Genomic DNA, 17,826 nt, shown 5'->3' on the forward strand with positions numbered 1-17,826 from the left:
GGAGGTTGATGCTGAAAGGTCCTGGGACCAATAGACTTATCACCTGTCCCACTGTTCCTATTGCCCCCAGTAGCTCTAGATCAGGCCCCTGCCCTGCTGTGAGTATCTGACATTTGAAGGAGCTGAGAACTGTGGGCACTGGAGCTTGGAATGAGTTCTGAGGGCTGGGTCTGGCAATGGGATTGGTCCCTGGGGAAGTTGCCACACTCTTACTTGATGGCTGCTGGTCCAGGCTCACAGGAGTGACAGCTGGCACCATGTACATCCTGATCACCCAACAAAGGGGTGGAGCTAGCACCTGAGCCCCACCTGTTGGAGGAGGCCAAGCTGGTCCAAGTTCAGGACTTTTTGTCCTGAAAAAGTGGCTTTCTGTCCCCAAAGATGAGGAACTGCTCAAAGGACACGTGGGACAGTGTTGCCTACTGGTTAAGTGCAGCAACCTAGAAACACATGGTCTGGATTCCAATTACTGCTAGTCTCTCCTAGCTGTGTGACCTTGGGCACACTGCCTGACCTCTTTGGTCCACTGCTCTATTATCAGTAAACTAGGAAAAAGCATCAGATCTGTCTTGAAAGTATTCTAACAGAAACAAATGAACTCATGACCAAGTATTGCAAATACTGCCTCAACCATAGCACATGCTAATATGCTCCCTGCTCTTACTGGATCTTGTGGTCATTTGTAGGCACAGGGACCTTTTCACGGTCCATCTGTATTTACCCAGATTTCCTGGGCCTCTATTACCCAGGATCCCTGCTGTGAAGCCACATCCTCTGTCTCTGTAAACTACGCATACTGATGTTCACAGGGTACCGTGTCGCCTGCACACATCTGTGCCCTCCACTTGAGTAACATTTACTAAGACTCCCTCATGTTTGTCCCCAAGCCTATTCATACCAGTTGTGTAACTATAATGATTACACACAATGATTGAACAAATGTATGAAAATGAATGGAAGAGGAAGTTGTTCCATAGGAGTAGAAAGCAAAGATTTCCTTTGGTGAGGGTGCATGATCAAGAAAGATGGCCCAGATAAATATTCAAAACCAGAGCACCCAGAACCAGAGCCAATCATATTGGACCAAAAGTTGGCAGTAGCCAATAATAAACTGAGGCAGTCTGCACTGCCATGGGAGAAGGCAGGGGAATAGCTCCCCTCCCTCCCATAGTCTTCAGTGCTCAGAAAGAAAATGGCACTGATTTATCCACCATTCATATATCCATCCATTTCTTTGTCCCTTTTGTATTCCCCATACATTCTATCTGCCCAAGGCAAGGCCCAGCTAAGGGACAGACCTTCGTCTAGTAGCTAGGCCTTGTACATGCTCTGCGGGAGCTTAAGGGCCAAATGACAGTGCTGGGGGAAGAAGAAGCAAGATTGGAACACAAGTAATTCCAAGAGAAGTGGGAAGCCCAAGACAAAGGAGATGGTTGGGGGCAGGGCATGGGAGAAGCAGCACACAGCAATCCCAACAACTTAGCAGAGGCACCCCCTCATCCCCCCAGCAGCCTTAGCAGTTTGGAAGCTTGAGCCTGGCCTACCACCAGAGATTTGAGAGTACCTGTGTGTCACAAACACCTTACCCTTTTGTCTCAGAGCCATTGTCTTCTCCAATGGAGACTTCTGGTGTAGACCCTATGGCTCCAGATTCCTCGGTGCCATCACTCAATTGCATAGCTGATCTGTTTAAGGAGAAAAGCATTTGACTGCGATTGCTCTTTGACCTTACCTAACTTACAAGTCTTGAGGGCAGGTCTCAAGGACCGGAAGTGCAGGCCCTTGCTTGCCTCCTCCCTACATAGCTCTGACAAGAGTTTAGCCAACACCAAGTGGAGTCTAACAAGTATTTCTGTGTTTCTTTCAGACTTGATTGATAAGGAACAGAGGCAAGAACCAGAGCAAGGAGGAAACTTGGAGAGGAGGACATGTTGGGGGCCAACAGGGCAAGAGAGCATGGGGCAAGGCATTAGGCCATCGAAGGCAGAGATAAGGTTCTTCCATCTATCTGGGGCTCTATTTCCCAAACACCAGAGCCCTGACTGGGACTCCAGGGTGCCACACTGAGAAGACTGGAGAGTGGGTTCAAATTCTCATGGAGGAAATGGGGATGTGCAGTCCTTGCTCACCACATCATTCTTCCCTACGCAACCCAGAGGTTTGCAGGGTGATTGTGGCATGAGCAGGCACACCCATCCCCTCTGGGCTTATCCCTCTTCATCATGGCTCTGATTCCTCATCCTTCACCTTCTGCCCCCAAATGCTTCCCTTTCTCCACAGGCAAGTCTCTGCTAGATGTTCTATAAACATCCATACTTTCTTTGGTCATTGAATTCCTCTGAGTGTCAACCTGGGAAAGACGATTTGTTCTAGAGTAATTGCATAGAAAGTGAGGCAGCTTTTGGTGAGTGGAAGGAACCCATTGAGGGCCAAGAACTCGGTTCACTGGGTGTTCTTAGCAGAAAGCTGCCCTTCCCAGGCCCCCCTCCCTCCCTTCCTTTCTTTCCTCACTCCTTCCTTTCCTCTCTCCCTCTTTCTTTCTCCCTGTCTCTCTCTCTCTCTTTCCTTCTTGCTGGTTTATCTCTCTCTCTCTCTCACTGTGTGTGTGTGTGTGTGTGTGTGTGTGTGTGTGTGTGTGTGTGTGTGTATACCCATACTGAAGCTTGAATTCAGGACCGAGGTGCTATTCCTTAGCTTTTGCTCTAAAGGAAGGTGTTTTACTATTTGAGCCATAGCTCCACTTCAGCTTTTCACTGCTGCTTAACTCGAGATCAAAGTCTTTATGGACCTTGGGGAGGTGCAGGAGGGAAGGGATAGTAGGAGGAAATCAAAGGACAGGGTAACAATGTTCAACAAGACAAGACATGTACTCGCTACCTTACTCATGTAACTGTAACCTCTCTGTACAACATCTTTACAATAAAATAAAATTTAAAAAAGAGTCTCACAGACATTCAAAAAGCTGGATCCTCAGATCTCCTTCCCCTGAGTAGCTATGATTGTAGGTGTGCGCCACCAGTATGCAGCCCAAGCTGGCTCTGAATTTGTAATCTTCCTACCTCTGTCTTCTAAATGTTGGAATTACAGGCATGTACCACAACATCCAGCCCCATTAATTCTTATAACAAATATTCACTAAATACCTATACAATTGCACAGGGCACACCGGGAATAGTACTGGTCCCAGTTTCAGCTGCTGATCTTAGACCAAGAGCTATAGAGGCCTTCTGCTGGGTGCACATGGTCTTTGTGTTCTTGGGTTAGTCTGTTCCCTGGAGTGCATTACCTTTTAGAGTCCGTGTTGGGGCTCTTGAAGGTTTCCTCACCAGCCGAATTTCTCTTGAGTCCTACAGAGCAAGGTGCCTCCTTGTCTTTGTGGCCTGGGGAAGACCTATGGAGGAAAGACATGTGAGTTAACCACTCAGGAGCCACCTACACGCCAGGGGAGCCAGTTACGTCATCCTCAAATGCCAGTCGTGGAAAAGGAACTTAGTATCTCCTATTGATTAACTAACTGTCCACAAAACCTCATTGCTAATAATATTGACTGGGGAGCACACCCTGTCCTTATGACTTTCTATGCAACCCCAGGACATGGGCAGTGTTGTTATATTCTTATATTCCCATTTTCCAGGTAAGCCACCGTATGTCTGGAAGGCCCGAGTGGCGTGCCCCAAGTTCTACAGATAAGAGGAAGAGGTGGGATTTGAACCCAGCTTGAGTTCAGAGTTCTGGATGATGCTGCCTGCCAGGTAAGCTAATCTAAATCTCAAGCCTCAACCTTTGTGCTATTGTCTTTGAGGCTGCGAGGAAGTCAGCCATCACCGTCATCTCAGGACGCCATCAGTCCTAGCTGATCGTGGCTACTCCCTCGTCCTTGCCACCACTCCTCCCTTCTGTCCCTTAAATGTCTGGGTTCCCCGAGTTCCTCCCTGTCCACACACTTGGCCACCTGCTGGGCTACCTACATCTGTTCTCTTCCCATGGCATCTACTGTCTCCCTTGAGCTAATGACTTCCCAATAGTTACCCACGTAGATTCATGGGAGGCCATCTGAGGATGAGACAGTAGAATGCAATGGCAGATAGCTAAGGTGGAAGCAGTCAGAACCCCAGGGGGGACAGTGGAACTTGAAGCAACACAGAATAAAATGGAAAGCAGTGTGTTGCAGGAAGCAGGATCCAAGGAGCAGTATAAAGGGACCTAGTGATGACTTTTTGATTCATTTTCCAAGCTACTTCTTCCAGGAAGCCTTCCCTAAGTTGTCAGTGTTGCAGGGATTAAGGGATCACCTTTGATGTATGATCCTGCTTCCCTCCCTACACTCTGGGCTTTACAAGTGGCTCATCCAGCTTCTCTTGGGCTCAGCTCACGGCTCCCAAAGCTGCCTGCCTGTCACCTGCCTGTACGGTCCTCTGCTTCCCTCAGAAAGAGCTGGGCCCTTTGTACTCCAGGTTACTTGTGGCCCTGGGCTGGAGGTGGGGGGGGGGCCTTGAGGACAGACAAAGGCAGGCTAATTCAGGAATCTTACCCAGTTACCAGTGCTCCCCCCTGCCCACCACAGGCAAAGCAATTACCACAGCGGCTACAAGAGGCTACATGAACCCAGTGTCCCCATGCAGCCCAGCCAAACTGTCACTTCCTGTGGGCTGGGGCACACAGTGTGGTTAGCATTGGCCATGACTGCATTGACTCCATCATCAGACATAGAAGCGGTCACTCTGACTCAGAGGGTCCCTACCATCCCTGGATCCCGCTGTGGCGACTGACTGCAGCCTCACAAGGCCCAAGTGCACATTTCATACTCAGTGTTCAGTGAAAGAATTAATTGGGGATAGAAAACCCAGGATTACTGGCACCTACTAATCTTTCAGCTCCCACAGTGGCAAAAACAGGTGGCAGGCCTCGTCATTTGCATCCTGTCTCCCTAGAATGGTATACAGGAGCCAGGTGCCAGAGACTCACATCTGTTATCCTAGCTACTCAGGCTGAGATCCGAGGATCACAGTTCCAAGCCAGACTGAACAGAAAAGTCCATGACTCTCTTAGCTCCAATTATCCACCCATAAGCCCAAAGTAGAGGTGTGGCGGTGTGGCGCAAGTGATAGAGAGGCAGCTTTGAGCCTGAAAGCCAAGTAAGAGCTGGAGGGCCTGAGATCAAGCCCCCTTACCAACATGCAAAAAAAGAAAAACAGAAAAGAAAAAGAAAAAGGATAGTATAGAACGAAACAGGGTCACATCAGAGTTCTCCATACCTCATGCTTTCCAGTTCCGGGGCCACCACGCGGAGTCCTGCCCTGGGTGTTGTGATTTGCAGGCGGACAATCTCCTCACCTCTCAAGCTGCAGGCCAAAGGAAACACTGGAGGGTTGATGATGGGAAAATCCTCCAACTTCCCCATCTGTGTAGCATCCAGGGACCTTTTCCCTCAGGCATCTCCTGACTAGTAAGCAGGACATTCATGCCCACCAAGCTCCTCCTTTGGTTTGGCTTTCATCTGCTCTTTAACCTTGAACCTTCTGAGTACTGCAGCTGATCTGAGGCCCCTTACCTTCAGGCCCCTGAGGAAGGAGTAGAAAGGCGGACACACTGCACCTTGAACTCTCTCAGGCACAGCAACAAGGCCTTCTGGGTAGAAATGAGACCATATCTGTGTGGCAACGAGAAGCCACAGGATTGGCTTGAAGTAGGGTGGGAACTGATGTGATCATATTCTCCTTACAAAGACAGAAGGCAACTTTAGATGAAGAGGGACATTTGTATAGAGGCACATGAGAGAGAAGGTGGCCACATGAAGTCATAGGCAAAGACTCACAGAAGTAAAAAGTTGCAAGCCAAGGAATGGTATGGACAGTGAGCAACAAAAGCTAAGAGAAAGGCCTGGGGCAGATTCTCCCCTAAAATCTGCAGAAGCAGCATGATTCTGCCAACTTTGATAAGACTTCTGGCCTCTCACATTGAACGAAACTACATTTCTATGGTTTCAAGCCACCCACTTTCTGGCATTTTGTTAGAGTCTCAGCAGATGAATACAGAGGCCATCTTGTCTCTCCTTATCTGTTGCCCCAGACAAGCCTTGCCACCTTCCCAAACCATAATCTGTAGAGAGCTCTAGTGCTATATGAAGTTTTCATTTGAGCAAGAGCAGTCTGGAAGATTGCATACCGTTGGATAGCAGGCATTTCCTGAATCCCCAAAGTGATCACTGAACACCCACTATGTCCCTGTACACCTGTGGGAATGGAAGTGACAGTGACCTGTGCCATAGAGCACATTATCCCATCCTGACAGCCATCCTGAGAGAGAAGAGGTGGCGGGGGTGGAGGTAGGGAAGGGAATTCCTTCTCAATGCACTTAGTTGCGATTCTCGTAGTTACCAGTAGGGGGCAATACTAGGCTCTTTCTGCAAGTTCTGCAAATTAGCAAACCTATTATCAATACCACTGCCCAGTAGGCTAAATATTGAAATGCGATATCCTACTTACTTGAGACAATCTTGAGTAAAAATTGATGCTTTTTGTATGCCGTATATGAAAAAAAATCAAAGTAGTGAAAGGTAAAGGGACTTGCTCAAGGTCACTCAGCCAACAGGAGGCAAATCCAGGGTTATATTTTGTGCCAGAAGCCATGCTCTTACTCACTGTTCCCTAAATACTGTCAGGTTGCATCATGGGATCAATACCATAGGACCAGAACCCAGAAGGCTGAGGCCCTGCACTGATTTCAGGAGGCAGAGAGCTCATAAAGCATGACCAACACAGCGATGGACAAGCAGCTCAATTCACAGGGCGCACTGGAGTCATGAGAAGGTAACCTTTGGACTGACATGTTAGAGTCAGGATGAGGGAGGGTCAGGATGAGGGAGGACACTGCCATGATATAACATATAGCCCTCACATCCACCTGCTTTGTTAGGACCCAGAGTTTGGTTGAGTCAACCCCTCTGGTTGGGCTTTTCAGATGGGTAGAGACAGGAACTAAGCATTGGGGGGGAACCACTGGTGACTGCCCAGCCCAGTGCAGCATCTGATTGATGGAGTCAGAGAACAAGACTCTCCAGAAGCTCAAGACTGGCCAGCAGCTCAACGGAAGTAGCTGTGGGTTGCGTATTTAGTTTTGGCTGCAGAACTTGAGGGGGAAAGTGTCGAAGGCATCAAGGTGAGCCTACTATTAAGACTTTGGACCCATCTCCAGCTTTTCGAACTAGTCACACTCTGACATGGGAAAATTCCTCTGTCTGCTCTGTTAGAGAGCTGTGGAATGTAGAATGTTCCATAATCTGGCTTGAGCTCCATTTCCTAAGGCCACTCAGGCAAGACAATTTTGCCTCTCAAATCTGTCATATAGTACTACTCAAACGTCCACCTGTACTCTCTATTAAAGGCATCTTAAAATTATTCCTTTTTTTTCAAAAGATGAAGAGAAATTAAAATGTATAGTGTTGTGGGATGGCTCTTGTCAGATGTGTATGATATTTGGAGACAGGGCTCTGAGAGTACTGTAAGGTCACTAAAGTGCTCCCTCTCCACTATAGCTAGCATTCTCCGAAGAAGAGATGAAGCTGTAGGCATATATATGGGGAAAATTATTCAAGAACACAAAGAAAAAGTGACCATCTACCTGGCAAGGAGACTGGCCTCAGGAGGAATCAAGTCTTAATACACCTTGGTCTTGGATTACAGTCTCCAGAACCATGAGGAAGTTTCTGTAGCTGAAGCTGTCCAGTCTGTGGTTCCTGTCTATGGCTGCTGACCTAACCCTGTCAACCACTAAGGCTCCTACATACTGTTTGACAAGGAGCTCTGCAACTCTCTTTTCCAAGCTGTAAGGTTCCTTACGGCTAGGTGCTGGTGGCTTACACCTGTAATCCTAGCTGCTTAGGAGGCTGAGATCTGAGGTTTCTAGTTCAAAGCCATCCTGGGTAGGCAAGTCTGCAAGACTCTTATCTCCAATTAACTACCAAAAAGCCAGAAGTGGAGCTAAGGCTCAAAGTTGTAGAACAGGAGCCTGGAGCACAAAAGCTCAGGGACAGGGTCCAGGCTCTGTGTTCAAGCCCTAGGACTGGCACAAACAAAGATCCCTTATGGATGGGAGCGCTGATGGGAGGAGTAGGGCACACAGTGAAGGGTCACATGTCTAAAAGTGGTGGAAGCTCAAGTTGGACGGTGTCAAATGGCTCCAGGAGAGCTAGAATAGACAGTTGTGGTCCAGGAAGTGACTCATAGGGATACACTCTCCTTTTCTAGCCTCAGGTGTTTCTCAGGGTGCCACAGAGGTGCAGAACTGGGCTTGGACAAAGCTCTCAATCTAGGCAGATGCTTTCAACTGCAGCAAGCAGGCAGTGGCACTCCCTGGAGGACTTAGCACTATTCAGTGCAAAGTACAAGGAGGTATTGATGCTCTTCATCTGAAGACAAGAGAGCACCATTATCTACCTGGATACTCAGGGCTTAGAAATCAGGACAAATCACGGCCCCGCCTGGAGTGAGATAAGCAGGGCTCAGCCTGCCCCATGCCCTGTCACCACTCTGCCAGACCTTCTCTCCTTGGCAGGCCTAGCCAACTAGGCAGGTGGGAAACACCTGACTAACACACAGGGTAGAGCCAGCTTGTGGCTGAGTCCAGCTCCTGGACTCCTGACTTCCAACGGGTGGGGCTAGGCACACTCCTCTGCACTGGCAAAGAGGGCAGCCGTGAACAGTGCTAGGGACTGCAGAGCTTCTTTCTCGGGCAGGCTGAGATTGGCCACTTTATAGCAGCACCACGAGCAAGCTGAACAAGAACACGCTATGGCAGCCGTGGCTAGCCATCTGAAGCCCTCCAGTTGGTACATTTTCTTGGGATGCTTTGCCACTGTGAGGCTCAGCCGTGCAAGGGTTAAGGTGACACAGATAAGTACTAAACAGACAAGAACCATGCGCTCCCTCCCTGGAGGCAGGCTGTTTTGCTCTTTTCAGCCCTGGGACATCCATTCAAATGAGCTCTTACTGATTTGTGCTCCCTGTCATTCTGCCACTGGCCGCATGGGGACAGTGAACCCAGGCCCAGCAAAGGCTTTCTAGCATCTGAGTGGCAGAGATGACTGATTCATTACCTGCTCAAGCCAGAAGTGGGTCTTGCCAGAGTAGGTGGCTGCCGGCTCCCCTCAGAAGTGCCGTCCTCATCTACCACTTCAACCCTGCAGGCAAGAGGAAAAGTGGCACTTGTGGTCATCTTGGTTGCTCCAGAGCCTACTGGCTCCAGTGCTTTCAGTGATGCCCAAATGAGGTGATCATGAAGTGGCCCAGGCTGGGAAACACAGGTCCTGCAGCTCATGGTAAGGATGGCGTTGGTAGCTGAATAGTACCTTGACAAAATTCACATTCCTTACTTAGCTACCAGTAGTGCGCTCCTGGAATCCTAGCTACTCAGGAAGTAGAGATCTGAGGATTGCAGTTCGAAGGTGGTCCAGGCAAGAAAGTTCATGAGACATTTATCCCCAATTAACCAGCAAAAACTTGGAAATGGAGCTGTGGCTCAAGGGATAAAGTACTAGCTTTTAGAGGAAAAAAAACTAAGGGACAGCCTCTAGGCTCTGAGTTCAAGCCTCAGTACTGGCACATACACAATCCATGTTCCTTGGGATTCCAATCACATCTGGAAATAGGGTCTTTGGGGATGTAATCAAGGTAAAATGAGGTCACATTGGATTAGAATGGCTCCCAAATCTAATGACAGATTTCCTTCTAAGACAAGGCAGATCTGGACAGACACAGACACACAAAGAAAAGACAGCCATGTGAACACAGTGGCAGAGATTGGAACAAGTGAGGTACAGGCCAAGGCACACCAAGGATTGCTAGCCATCACCAGAAGCTTTCTCCCTTGGTGAAGCTGGAAGAGATCAACCCTACCAACACCTTGACTTAAGACTTCTAGCCTCTATAGCTGGGAGCTAGTCTATTCTGATGTTTTAAACCACCCAATTTGTGATACTTTCTGACAGCAGCCACAATAACCAAATACAGTTAGTGACACAGTGAGACTATTCTCTATCACTTACTTTGTGTTGTCACTACCCCATGCATGTGATATTCTAATCAGCCTTTCTGGTCATTCAACACAGCAAGCTATTCCCACCTCTGGGCCTCTGGGCCTCAGCCTAGAACACCTAGCATGCTGATCCTCCTTGAACTTCAGTTCTCAGCTTGTTATACAACCTTCCCTCGAAGGCCTTCCTTGTCCATCTAACCAAAGGTCCCTAAGAGACTCAAGTTTATAGAAGTTTCTTCAGCCTCTCTCCAAAATGTTCCTCACCCAGAGCGGGAACTGTCTCACATAGTCACACCCCTCCTTCACTCTCTTAGAATGTCCTGACATCCTGTTTGCCCTTTAGGACTCATTTCTAATGTCATGGTCACCTCTCAGGGAATGTCTCTTGGTTGCTCTGGTTCCTGAGTAAAAACAGAGTGTATGATAAGAGGCAAGAAGACTTTTGCTGGGGTCAAGGGAGATACTTCCTAATGGATCTTGGACAATGGGTAGAGCAAAGGCATGAAGCTTAGCTAGCCAGAGATGCTCAGTAGCAAGCCTCTGGACCCAACTATGTCTGGAGGTACACAAATGAGGTCAAGAGAACAGCAACACATTGTCAGAGTGCCTGGGAAATGTGGTGGCACCATCTTGAATCATGGACCCAACTTGATTAGCCGCTGGCCTTTTACAAGTAATCCCCCTCCTTCCCTGTCTCCCCACGCTCCTGCTGGCAGGCAACCTTCTACCATGGCCAGCAACAACAGGCTTCCATGGCTTTCCTTGATGACACTTACCTCTTTGCAATAAATGGGGCCTGGATCTCCTGGGTAGGACTTCTGGAAAGGAAGCAGACAGAGCCTATAGACAGTGACCACAGCCTCTTACCCCAAAAATTTCTAGGTGACCCTCCTATACCCAGATCACAGCTTCCCTCATGAGGGGCAGAGAGACTCCCTCCGTTTTCTAGAAAGCACATCCAAGAAGCTGAGAAGGTCCCAGGAGGAGGGCCCTTGGAAATTTTACAACCCAACCTTTCACCAGGCAAGGGGACTGGAGGCCTGCGGAGGAGGGAAGTATTCCAGAGCATGGAGCAGGTGGTGCAAGGCCAGGCTCAGAGCGCACACATGTGGCCTGCTGGGCCTCCTTGCTGTCTCACTTACCCAGTGGTCTTCTTGGCCGCCGACAGGACGTAGGAGTGCTCCCGGGAGGCTGTCTTCCTCACTACACTGCTTGCAGCCTCTGACCTGGAGCAGCATGGGACACGTGGTAAAGTGGACACACTGTGCCAGTGTAGTGTAGATGTCGTGAGAATGAGTCAGGACCACCCCGTGGGGGTGAGGGAGGAAGCCATAATGGCATCGGCTGCAAGGACCATTCCAAAAGAAATGTGGACTGCTTCCAAGCCCACGGTGTGTGCCCAGCCCTGCCCTGGATGCTGACAGCCCCACCTTGGCACGTGGGTGCTATCTATTCTCTGTCATTCACTGGGCCTGAGGGGACTCTATTGACTTGCTTAAGGGCACAAATCTAACAGGTTGCAAAGCAGGCATTCAATACAAGGTAGGTGCTAGCTCCTGCATTATTCACCTGCAGTATTCCGGCTCAAGGTACTGTAGTTCCTTCCCTATGATTGTCATTCTTCTAGGCCTTCAGCAAAGGGCCTTTCCCATGCTCCTGAGCCACCGATGGGTCAGCAGAGCCACAGATGGGTGACCAGATGTCGACCCAAAGCAGAGCCTCAGTTTGTGGGTAAAGTTACATTCAAAATCCCAGAGCGCGTTCCTGCCTCCTGAGTGCAGTGTAGGGCCTGCTAGGACTTTGCACATGGCACAACACACACACACGCATAGAGGGTGCTGTACACAGCCCCTATCCTAGAGATCTTTGTTCAGTTTTCTCAAGACACTTTCTAACAAACATAGAATCTCCTGAAGAACCTACAAATGAAGCTTCCTCCTGAACTTACTGCTGGCCTATGTGTGGTACATTCAGTCGCACCAACTGGGGCAATTCCTGTCAGCAGCCTGGACAGTCAGGCCCTTGTCCTGCCCGTGAGAGGCACTACCCTTACCTCCGTTTTTGCTCATCTGAAGAGAACGGCACCTCTTCCTCTTCAGCTCCTGATGTGGAGCTGCGCCTGATGTTATAGGGTGCCCTGGGAAAAGAGGAGAGGCAGTCATGGCTCTCCTACCGCCTCCCCCCTGCTCCTTGTCACAGCCTGCCACTCTTTGTGGTGTTGCTTCTGGACATCTATATGCTGTTACTGCTGCCCTTGGGCCTTAGCTTGCACCATTTCCTCCTTCCTGAGAGCGGGCACTCTTCCCCATCCCCTTCCCTCTACAACCAGTTCAACTCACCACTTCCCTAGAATGATGGGCCATCTACTCCTCAACACTGGATGATGGGAATGAGGGACCAGCAATATAAAGCCCCTGGGAAGTACAGGCACTACTTATAGCTTTATTTTGATTCTCCTTTCCTAAGTGGGGGCCTCTGCTAAGAATCCCAAGGGGAATCCTGAGGGAGGGGGCATACCAAAGGTTCACATCTTAGAAACAAGTCCGATTGAGACAAAAAAATGTTCATATCTATATGCTGCCAGGGCCAGAAACAGTTCAAGGATCATCAAACTCTCAGGCCAGCCTAGCCCAGATTGAGAGCGTCACACTTAGAGCGATACAGCACGTTGCCCAGTAAACACAGCCCACCAGCAACAGTCACATGCCCATGGCCCATGCTCCTTTCTCCAGATCCCTGCACTCCTAGAAATGTTTTTGTAGTCAAAAAGTGCACTGAAGCCAGGCATGGCAGCGCAGGCTTGTATCCTCACATGCAAAAGGCTGAGACATGAAGATCCAGAGTACAATGCTGCGAGACTTTGCCTCAAATATTAAACAAAAATAAAACCACTATGTATAGCTATCCAGTGTTATGGGACTCTGGTTGGCACTAGATCCCAGCTGCAACTGGCAAGGGTTATCAAGTCCATGAGAGTAGGTTTCCCATCTATTGCTCGGAGCCAAGTGTCTAACCGCTCTCAGTAGGCCCAATTAGTGGGCTCAAAATTTGGGTCTGACCGTGCATACTTACAGCTTCTTGTAATCCTCAGTGGTCATCTTGTAGCCAGAGGAGGAGGGGCGGGGATTACCCGCTCCCATCAGTCCGGTAGCACTGGAGAGGCAAAGAGTTCCCATGTACCCATGCATAGGCCCTCTCTTGTTCCCAGACTCACTCACACAGCCCAACAGTCATGTGAGTGGCAGATGGCTGGGGGGGAGGGGGGGAAAGGAAGGCACTGGTAGCCTTTCCTCATTGCTGTCATCCCTGAAAGATACCTCTTGCCAACAGATTCACTGTGCCTTCCTGTCCTCTAGTCTCCTTGGCCTTTCCTTTCTGATGGAGCCCCAGTTGTGCCTCACACTATGAGCTTGGATAATATGCCCCATCAGCCTTCTGATTGGCTAAAGCCAAGATCCCAGAATATGCAGTGTCAGCTGTCGGGCCAGCGGACCTCTGGCTCAGCTCCTCACAGCTGCATCCTCATGCCTGTGCCCCACACTGCACAGGCTGCTGTGGGAGCCAGTCAGGATATCTTCCCACACACACCGTCACTTGCAGGAGGTACAGCCCTCCCTCTGCCATGAATCTGGACAGGGATCATGCTTTCCTTCCAGCCAATAGGTCAGTACCCCAATAGACATACCTTTTTGGAGCTCCATTAGCCTTAGGAAAGTTCTGCTGGGGCTGAGACGAGCTATCTATGGGCTTGGTGAACACTCCCCTGCAAGAGAGCCCAGATGTTGTTGAGAAGTCAGGGGGTGGCACAAGTGGCATGGGAAGGCAGGCAGGGATCTGCAGGCACTTACCGGATGATATAACCAGAAGAAGCCCTTGTGTTTGGAGGCCTGCTGTGAGAAAATGAGGTAGGAAGTGAAATGAAGCCTCCCTTAGAGGCTCAGATCACCTTTTTTTTTAAATCCTGTCCCCAAGTGCATGAAAGGGTATTATTGGCTTATGGGTGTGCAGTATAGCAGACTGAGGGGAGCCAGACATCCCCATACCCTTAGCCCAGGTGCTCCCTCCATCTGTTGCTCGCAGTCTCTCCCAGGAAGAGCGGCCACAGCTCTTTTGTGGCTAGGCCCAGCATGGCGCTGACTCCTGTGCCTAGGAACGTGTGTTCTATGGCTGCTCATTTACTGCAGAAGTGTCTCTCCCAAAGTCCAGCTTGTTCCTGGTCTGCCTGGTCCTTACGCTTCTGCAGGAGAGCTCTCCTCAGCTCTTCTTACAGACAGCCGTCCTGCTGTCTGCTCTCACAAGTGAGTGAATTCAGGATAAAGGTTCCCCAAAATGTCTAGGTTTGGGCTCAGGGACAGGAGATCAGGGCACCTCCAAGAAACCTTCGTTAGAGCTGGTATGGAGACAAGCACTCGGGGTAGACAGTCCCTCTGTCCACCAATGGAAAGGCTTTGGGCTAGAGCAGTGGGGTCAGGTCAAAGGGTAATGCAGAAGCCCAATATTCTTCATCCCCACACACCCTGTCTTTCACAAGGTCGTCAACCTGCAGCAACACTTACAGTGAGACCCATTTGAGCCAGGTGGCTCATATGAGTGAATGTCTGTCATACATTAAGGAAGCTAGGACTCCGTGCCAGTGCTGCCCATCCTAATTCCCACTTGTCTCCTTAGGATATATCGCTTTACTTAAGTTGAGCCCCTGTCCCTGGAAGGAATGTGGCCCCTAGAGAGAGGATCTAGGTCTCAACGAATACTATACCCTGTGTGCCCAACAAAGGATCTGGCAGTGAGTAGAAATTTTGAGTCATTAAGCAAGGCTGAAGTTACTAGAATCTGCCCTCTGGGCCACACTGCCTCTACCATGACCTGCAACACCCCCCCTTCCCGATGCCACTGCCAGCAGTTTGGAACAAGGACCGAGCATGTCATTCAGGAGAGTGCCTCCCGATGCCAGCAGGATGTGCCCAAACTTCTGATGGAAAAGCCTTAAAATACAGGCCAATTCCATGTGGCCAGCTGTTAGTCTGAACTTAAGGGGACAGTTGGAGCAAACTGGTAAGGCTCCCCCGGCAGGCTAAGTGCTGTGTGTGCTCAGCAGTCAGGACGACAGGCAGGACTGAGTCACCAGTGAATCAAAACCGCCTGAGAACCCTCAGAGATATGATCTTCTTTTCTGCAGGGCAAGTTTAGAATCCCAGCCTTGTTAATAATTTCTATCCCATGGCCACCTGAAGCCATAGCCCAGAAGGCAAGTCAGTGCCATTGCTCCTGCACTGCAAGGCTAGGGAGTGGATCCTTTCCCTAGAGGGAAATGCAGCAGAAAAGCCTCACCTTCCTTATGGATTTCAAAAGACTCAGTGTTGCTTTTCCTGCCCCTGCTTAGTTCAGGCCTTCTATGTGTCCCCTGTGCATGGCCCATTCTCTCTGCTTCCCAAGAGTCCTCGGGGCCCACCTACAGGGTACTACAAAGTTCCAGGGCACCACCTCTTACCTGGCCTTGGAGACCTCCCCAGGTGATGAAAAGGATGTGGCCCGATTCCGACACGTAGGCAGCTCTCTGGTGGGGGAGGGGGGAAGCAGGAGGCCTTGAGAAAGACTGGCCCCCAAGGGCGCCCATCACCTGTCACGCTGTGGCCTCCATCGTAGAGGCTGCTGGATGTCGCCATTCCCACCTCACCTTCTCCTTCCCAACCTTCCTCCACTGGTGCATGAGCACATAGGTGCCCTAGCACCTGGGAGCTTTCCCACTCTGTGACTTGTTCTAGGTCTTGCTTGCCCTTGGCTGGATTGCCTTCACCATGCTCCATCATCTCTGACTGGCCAATGGTCACGATTGGAGTGAGCGCTAAGGGAAAGTGCCCCTGAGCCTCCCCCCAAAAGGCTGAGGCCCCATGGATTGTACAGCCCCACTCCATTGCTGTCCTCCCTCCTGAACTTACATGGTGCGGCCCTCGGATTCATCCTGCTTGGTGATCCAGCTCTTGTCCCCTTTCAGTATGGTTCGAACTTTCATCTGCTTGAGGACATTATTGCGCTCCTCCTCACCTGGAGGCAGGGGCTTCCCTGGCAGGGCCAAGACCACACAATTTTAAAAGGGGAACCCTAGCCCCAAGGCCCTGCAGCCTCTTTTCTTTTCTTTTGCCCTCCCTTTGCTGCCTGGGCAGCATTCATGGCCCTTGTGGGTTATGTGGAACAAGACAAGTAGAGCACCTAGAAGCCTAAGCTCACCTTTGGTGCTGCTTCCCAGAGCTGAGATACTCATGGTGTTTGCTGCGCAGTTTCCTTCTCAGTTGATTCAGTTGTAGCTCCTGGGAACAAAGGCAAACATATGTTAGTAACTTCATATGTTTGCGATGGCTTGTGGGTCACTTCTATAGTTGGGATGTGGCTTAATCCCTAGTTCATGAGTTAGAAACTTGGTTTCCCAGTGTGACGGTAGTAAGGGGTGGCGGGACCTTTAACAGGTGAAGCTTACTCACAGTGGGGCTATTTCCGTGGGAATGAATTGTAGCTCATATGGAACTCTAGTTACTTCACATGGCTGAGTTGTTATCAAGGAGTGAGTCTGGCCAGGCCTCAGTCTCTTTCTGGCTTCCCATCTCATTGTGTGAGCTCATCCTCTCACATGCTGTGCTGCTACTGTGATGTCATCAGCCTAGAGACACTCAGCAGAGCCAAACTGCATGCCCACACCATGCCAGCCTCCTGAACTGTAAGCGAACCCAATCTTTTCTTTATAAAGTTCCCAGCCTCAGTAACAGAAAGAAGACTAATAGAGTCACTAAGTCATTTCTAGCACAAGAAGATCAATCGGTCTCCTTTGCCATGGGGGGTGGCAAAGACTGGTGGAGTCCTGACTGGAGGCCAAAGGCCAGGGAGCAAGCACGCACTGTACCTACCACTGGGGAGTGACACCGCTATCTGTTTGCATGGGACAGCTCACCTGGAGGGCACAGAGCTCTCAAGCTGTCAGGAACTGTCTATTCAAGTAAATCACTGATTGGGGCCAAGCATGAACTTCCTAATGAGTGCCAATGACCTCATTCTGTACCCTTGGTAGTGTGGGGGAGACTGCTGGCAGCAAGGGAGCCTCTGCAGGGTCTTGGAGACTGGCATGGGGTTAAGACAGTCCAACTGGATTCAGAAGGTGGGACTGGAGCTGGTCTCAGGGCAATCAGGTGGCCTGACTTCCACGCATGTAGGGAGGACAGGGCTTGAGGAATCAGCTGCTTTGGGGCTGGACCATTTCTGTAACCCTTAGTAGCTGTCTGATGGACTTTGGACAGGTCAGACAATCTCTCCATGCAGCCTCAGCTTCATTTCTTCATTCGTAAAATGGGACTAGGAGTCTGACTTTCAGGATTTCTGTGAGGACAGGAAAGATGATTGCACAATTGGTCAGGAGCCAAGTAGCAGTAACTCTCAACTTGTCTTTGCTGGAAGAGGGAGGGTCCGTACTTAAATGGTCTGGGGTAATGCAGCTCTCTTTGGTTTAGGCTTGGCTCCATTTCCAGTGAGGAAAGCCTAGAGACTCACTGCTAACTCTTAGCAGGACCAGATGAGGGTGAAGTTCTGATCAGGCCCCACATTAGTGTTTTGCTTTGCTCTTCCTCTTGCCTCCTCTGTGCCCTGCAGGGTGGGGGAAAGGCAGCAAGGGGTGGGCCATGCTGGTCTCTGAGCCCCTCACAACTCGAGGGCTGTCCACCTGTCCTCCAGGCTGGGAGTGACTCAGAGCAGCAAGGATACCAATGGTCTAGGATGTGGGTCTACTCGCTGTCTAGAGTGGTTTCAAAAGAG

At 50.0% G+C, this 17,826-nt stretch overlaps 1 protein-coding gene across 3 annotated transcripts in view; it reads right to left on the minus strand.

Annotated features, from left to right (window-relative positions):
- The window catches only part of Znf185 (zinc finger protein 185 (LIM domain)), a 54,912-nt gene that overhangs the window by 24,554 nt on the left and 12,532 nt on the right, over window positions 1-17,826 (minus strand). For 2 of the 3 annotated variants that reach the window (XM_013025909.1, XM_013025911.1), the window contains exons 2-14: window positions 16,258-16,337; window positions 15,969-16,092; window positions 15,521-15,586; window positions 13,881-13,919; window positions 13,718-13,795; window positions 13,105-13,185; window positions 12,086-12,169; window positions 11,175-11,258; window positions 10,809-10,850; window positions 9,095-9,178; window positions 5,256-5,342; window positions 3,287-3,391; window positions 1,587-1,685 (exon numbers count right to left, since the gene is read on the minus strand). In XM_013025909.1, the coding sequence (XP_012881363.1) occupies window positions 1,587-1,685; window positions 3,287-3,391; window positions 5,256-5,342; window positions 9,095-9,178; window positions 10,809-10,850; window positions 11,175-11,258; window positions 12,086-12,169; window positions 13,105-13,185; window positions 13,718-13,795; window positions 13,881-13,919; window positions 15,521-15,586; window positions 15,969-16,092; window positions 16,258-16,291 (1,007 nt within the window). In that variant the 5' untranslated portion in view covers window positions 16,292-16,337. The remainder of the gene's footprint in view (window positions 1-1,586; window positions 1,686-3,286; window positions 3,392-5,255; window positions 5,343-9,094; window positions 9,179-10,808; window positions 10,851-11,174; window positions 11,259-12,085; window positions 12,170-13,104; window positions 13,186-13,717; window positions 13,796-13,880; window positions 13,920-15,520; window positions 15,587-15,968; window positions 16,093-16,257; window positions 16,338-17,826) is intronic. The other variant, XM_013025910.1, reaches the window with a different exon arrangement.

Source organism: Dipodomys ordii, unplaced genomic scaffold (assembly GCF_000151885.1).
Source record: "Dipodomys ordii isolate 6190 unplaced genomic scaffold, Dord_2.0 Scaffold89, whole genome shotgun sequence".
Lineage (NCBI taxonomy): Eukaryota > Metazoa > Chordata > Mammalia > Rodentia > Heteromyidae > Dipodomys > Dipodomys ordii.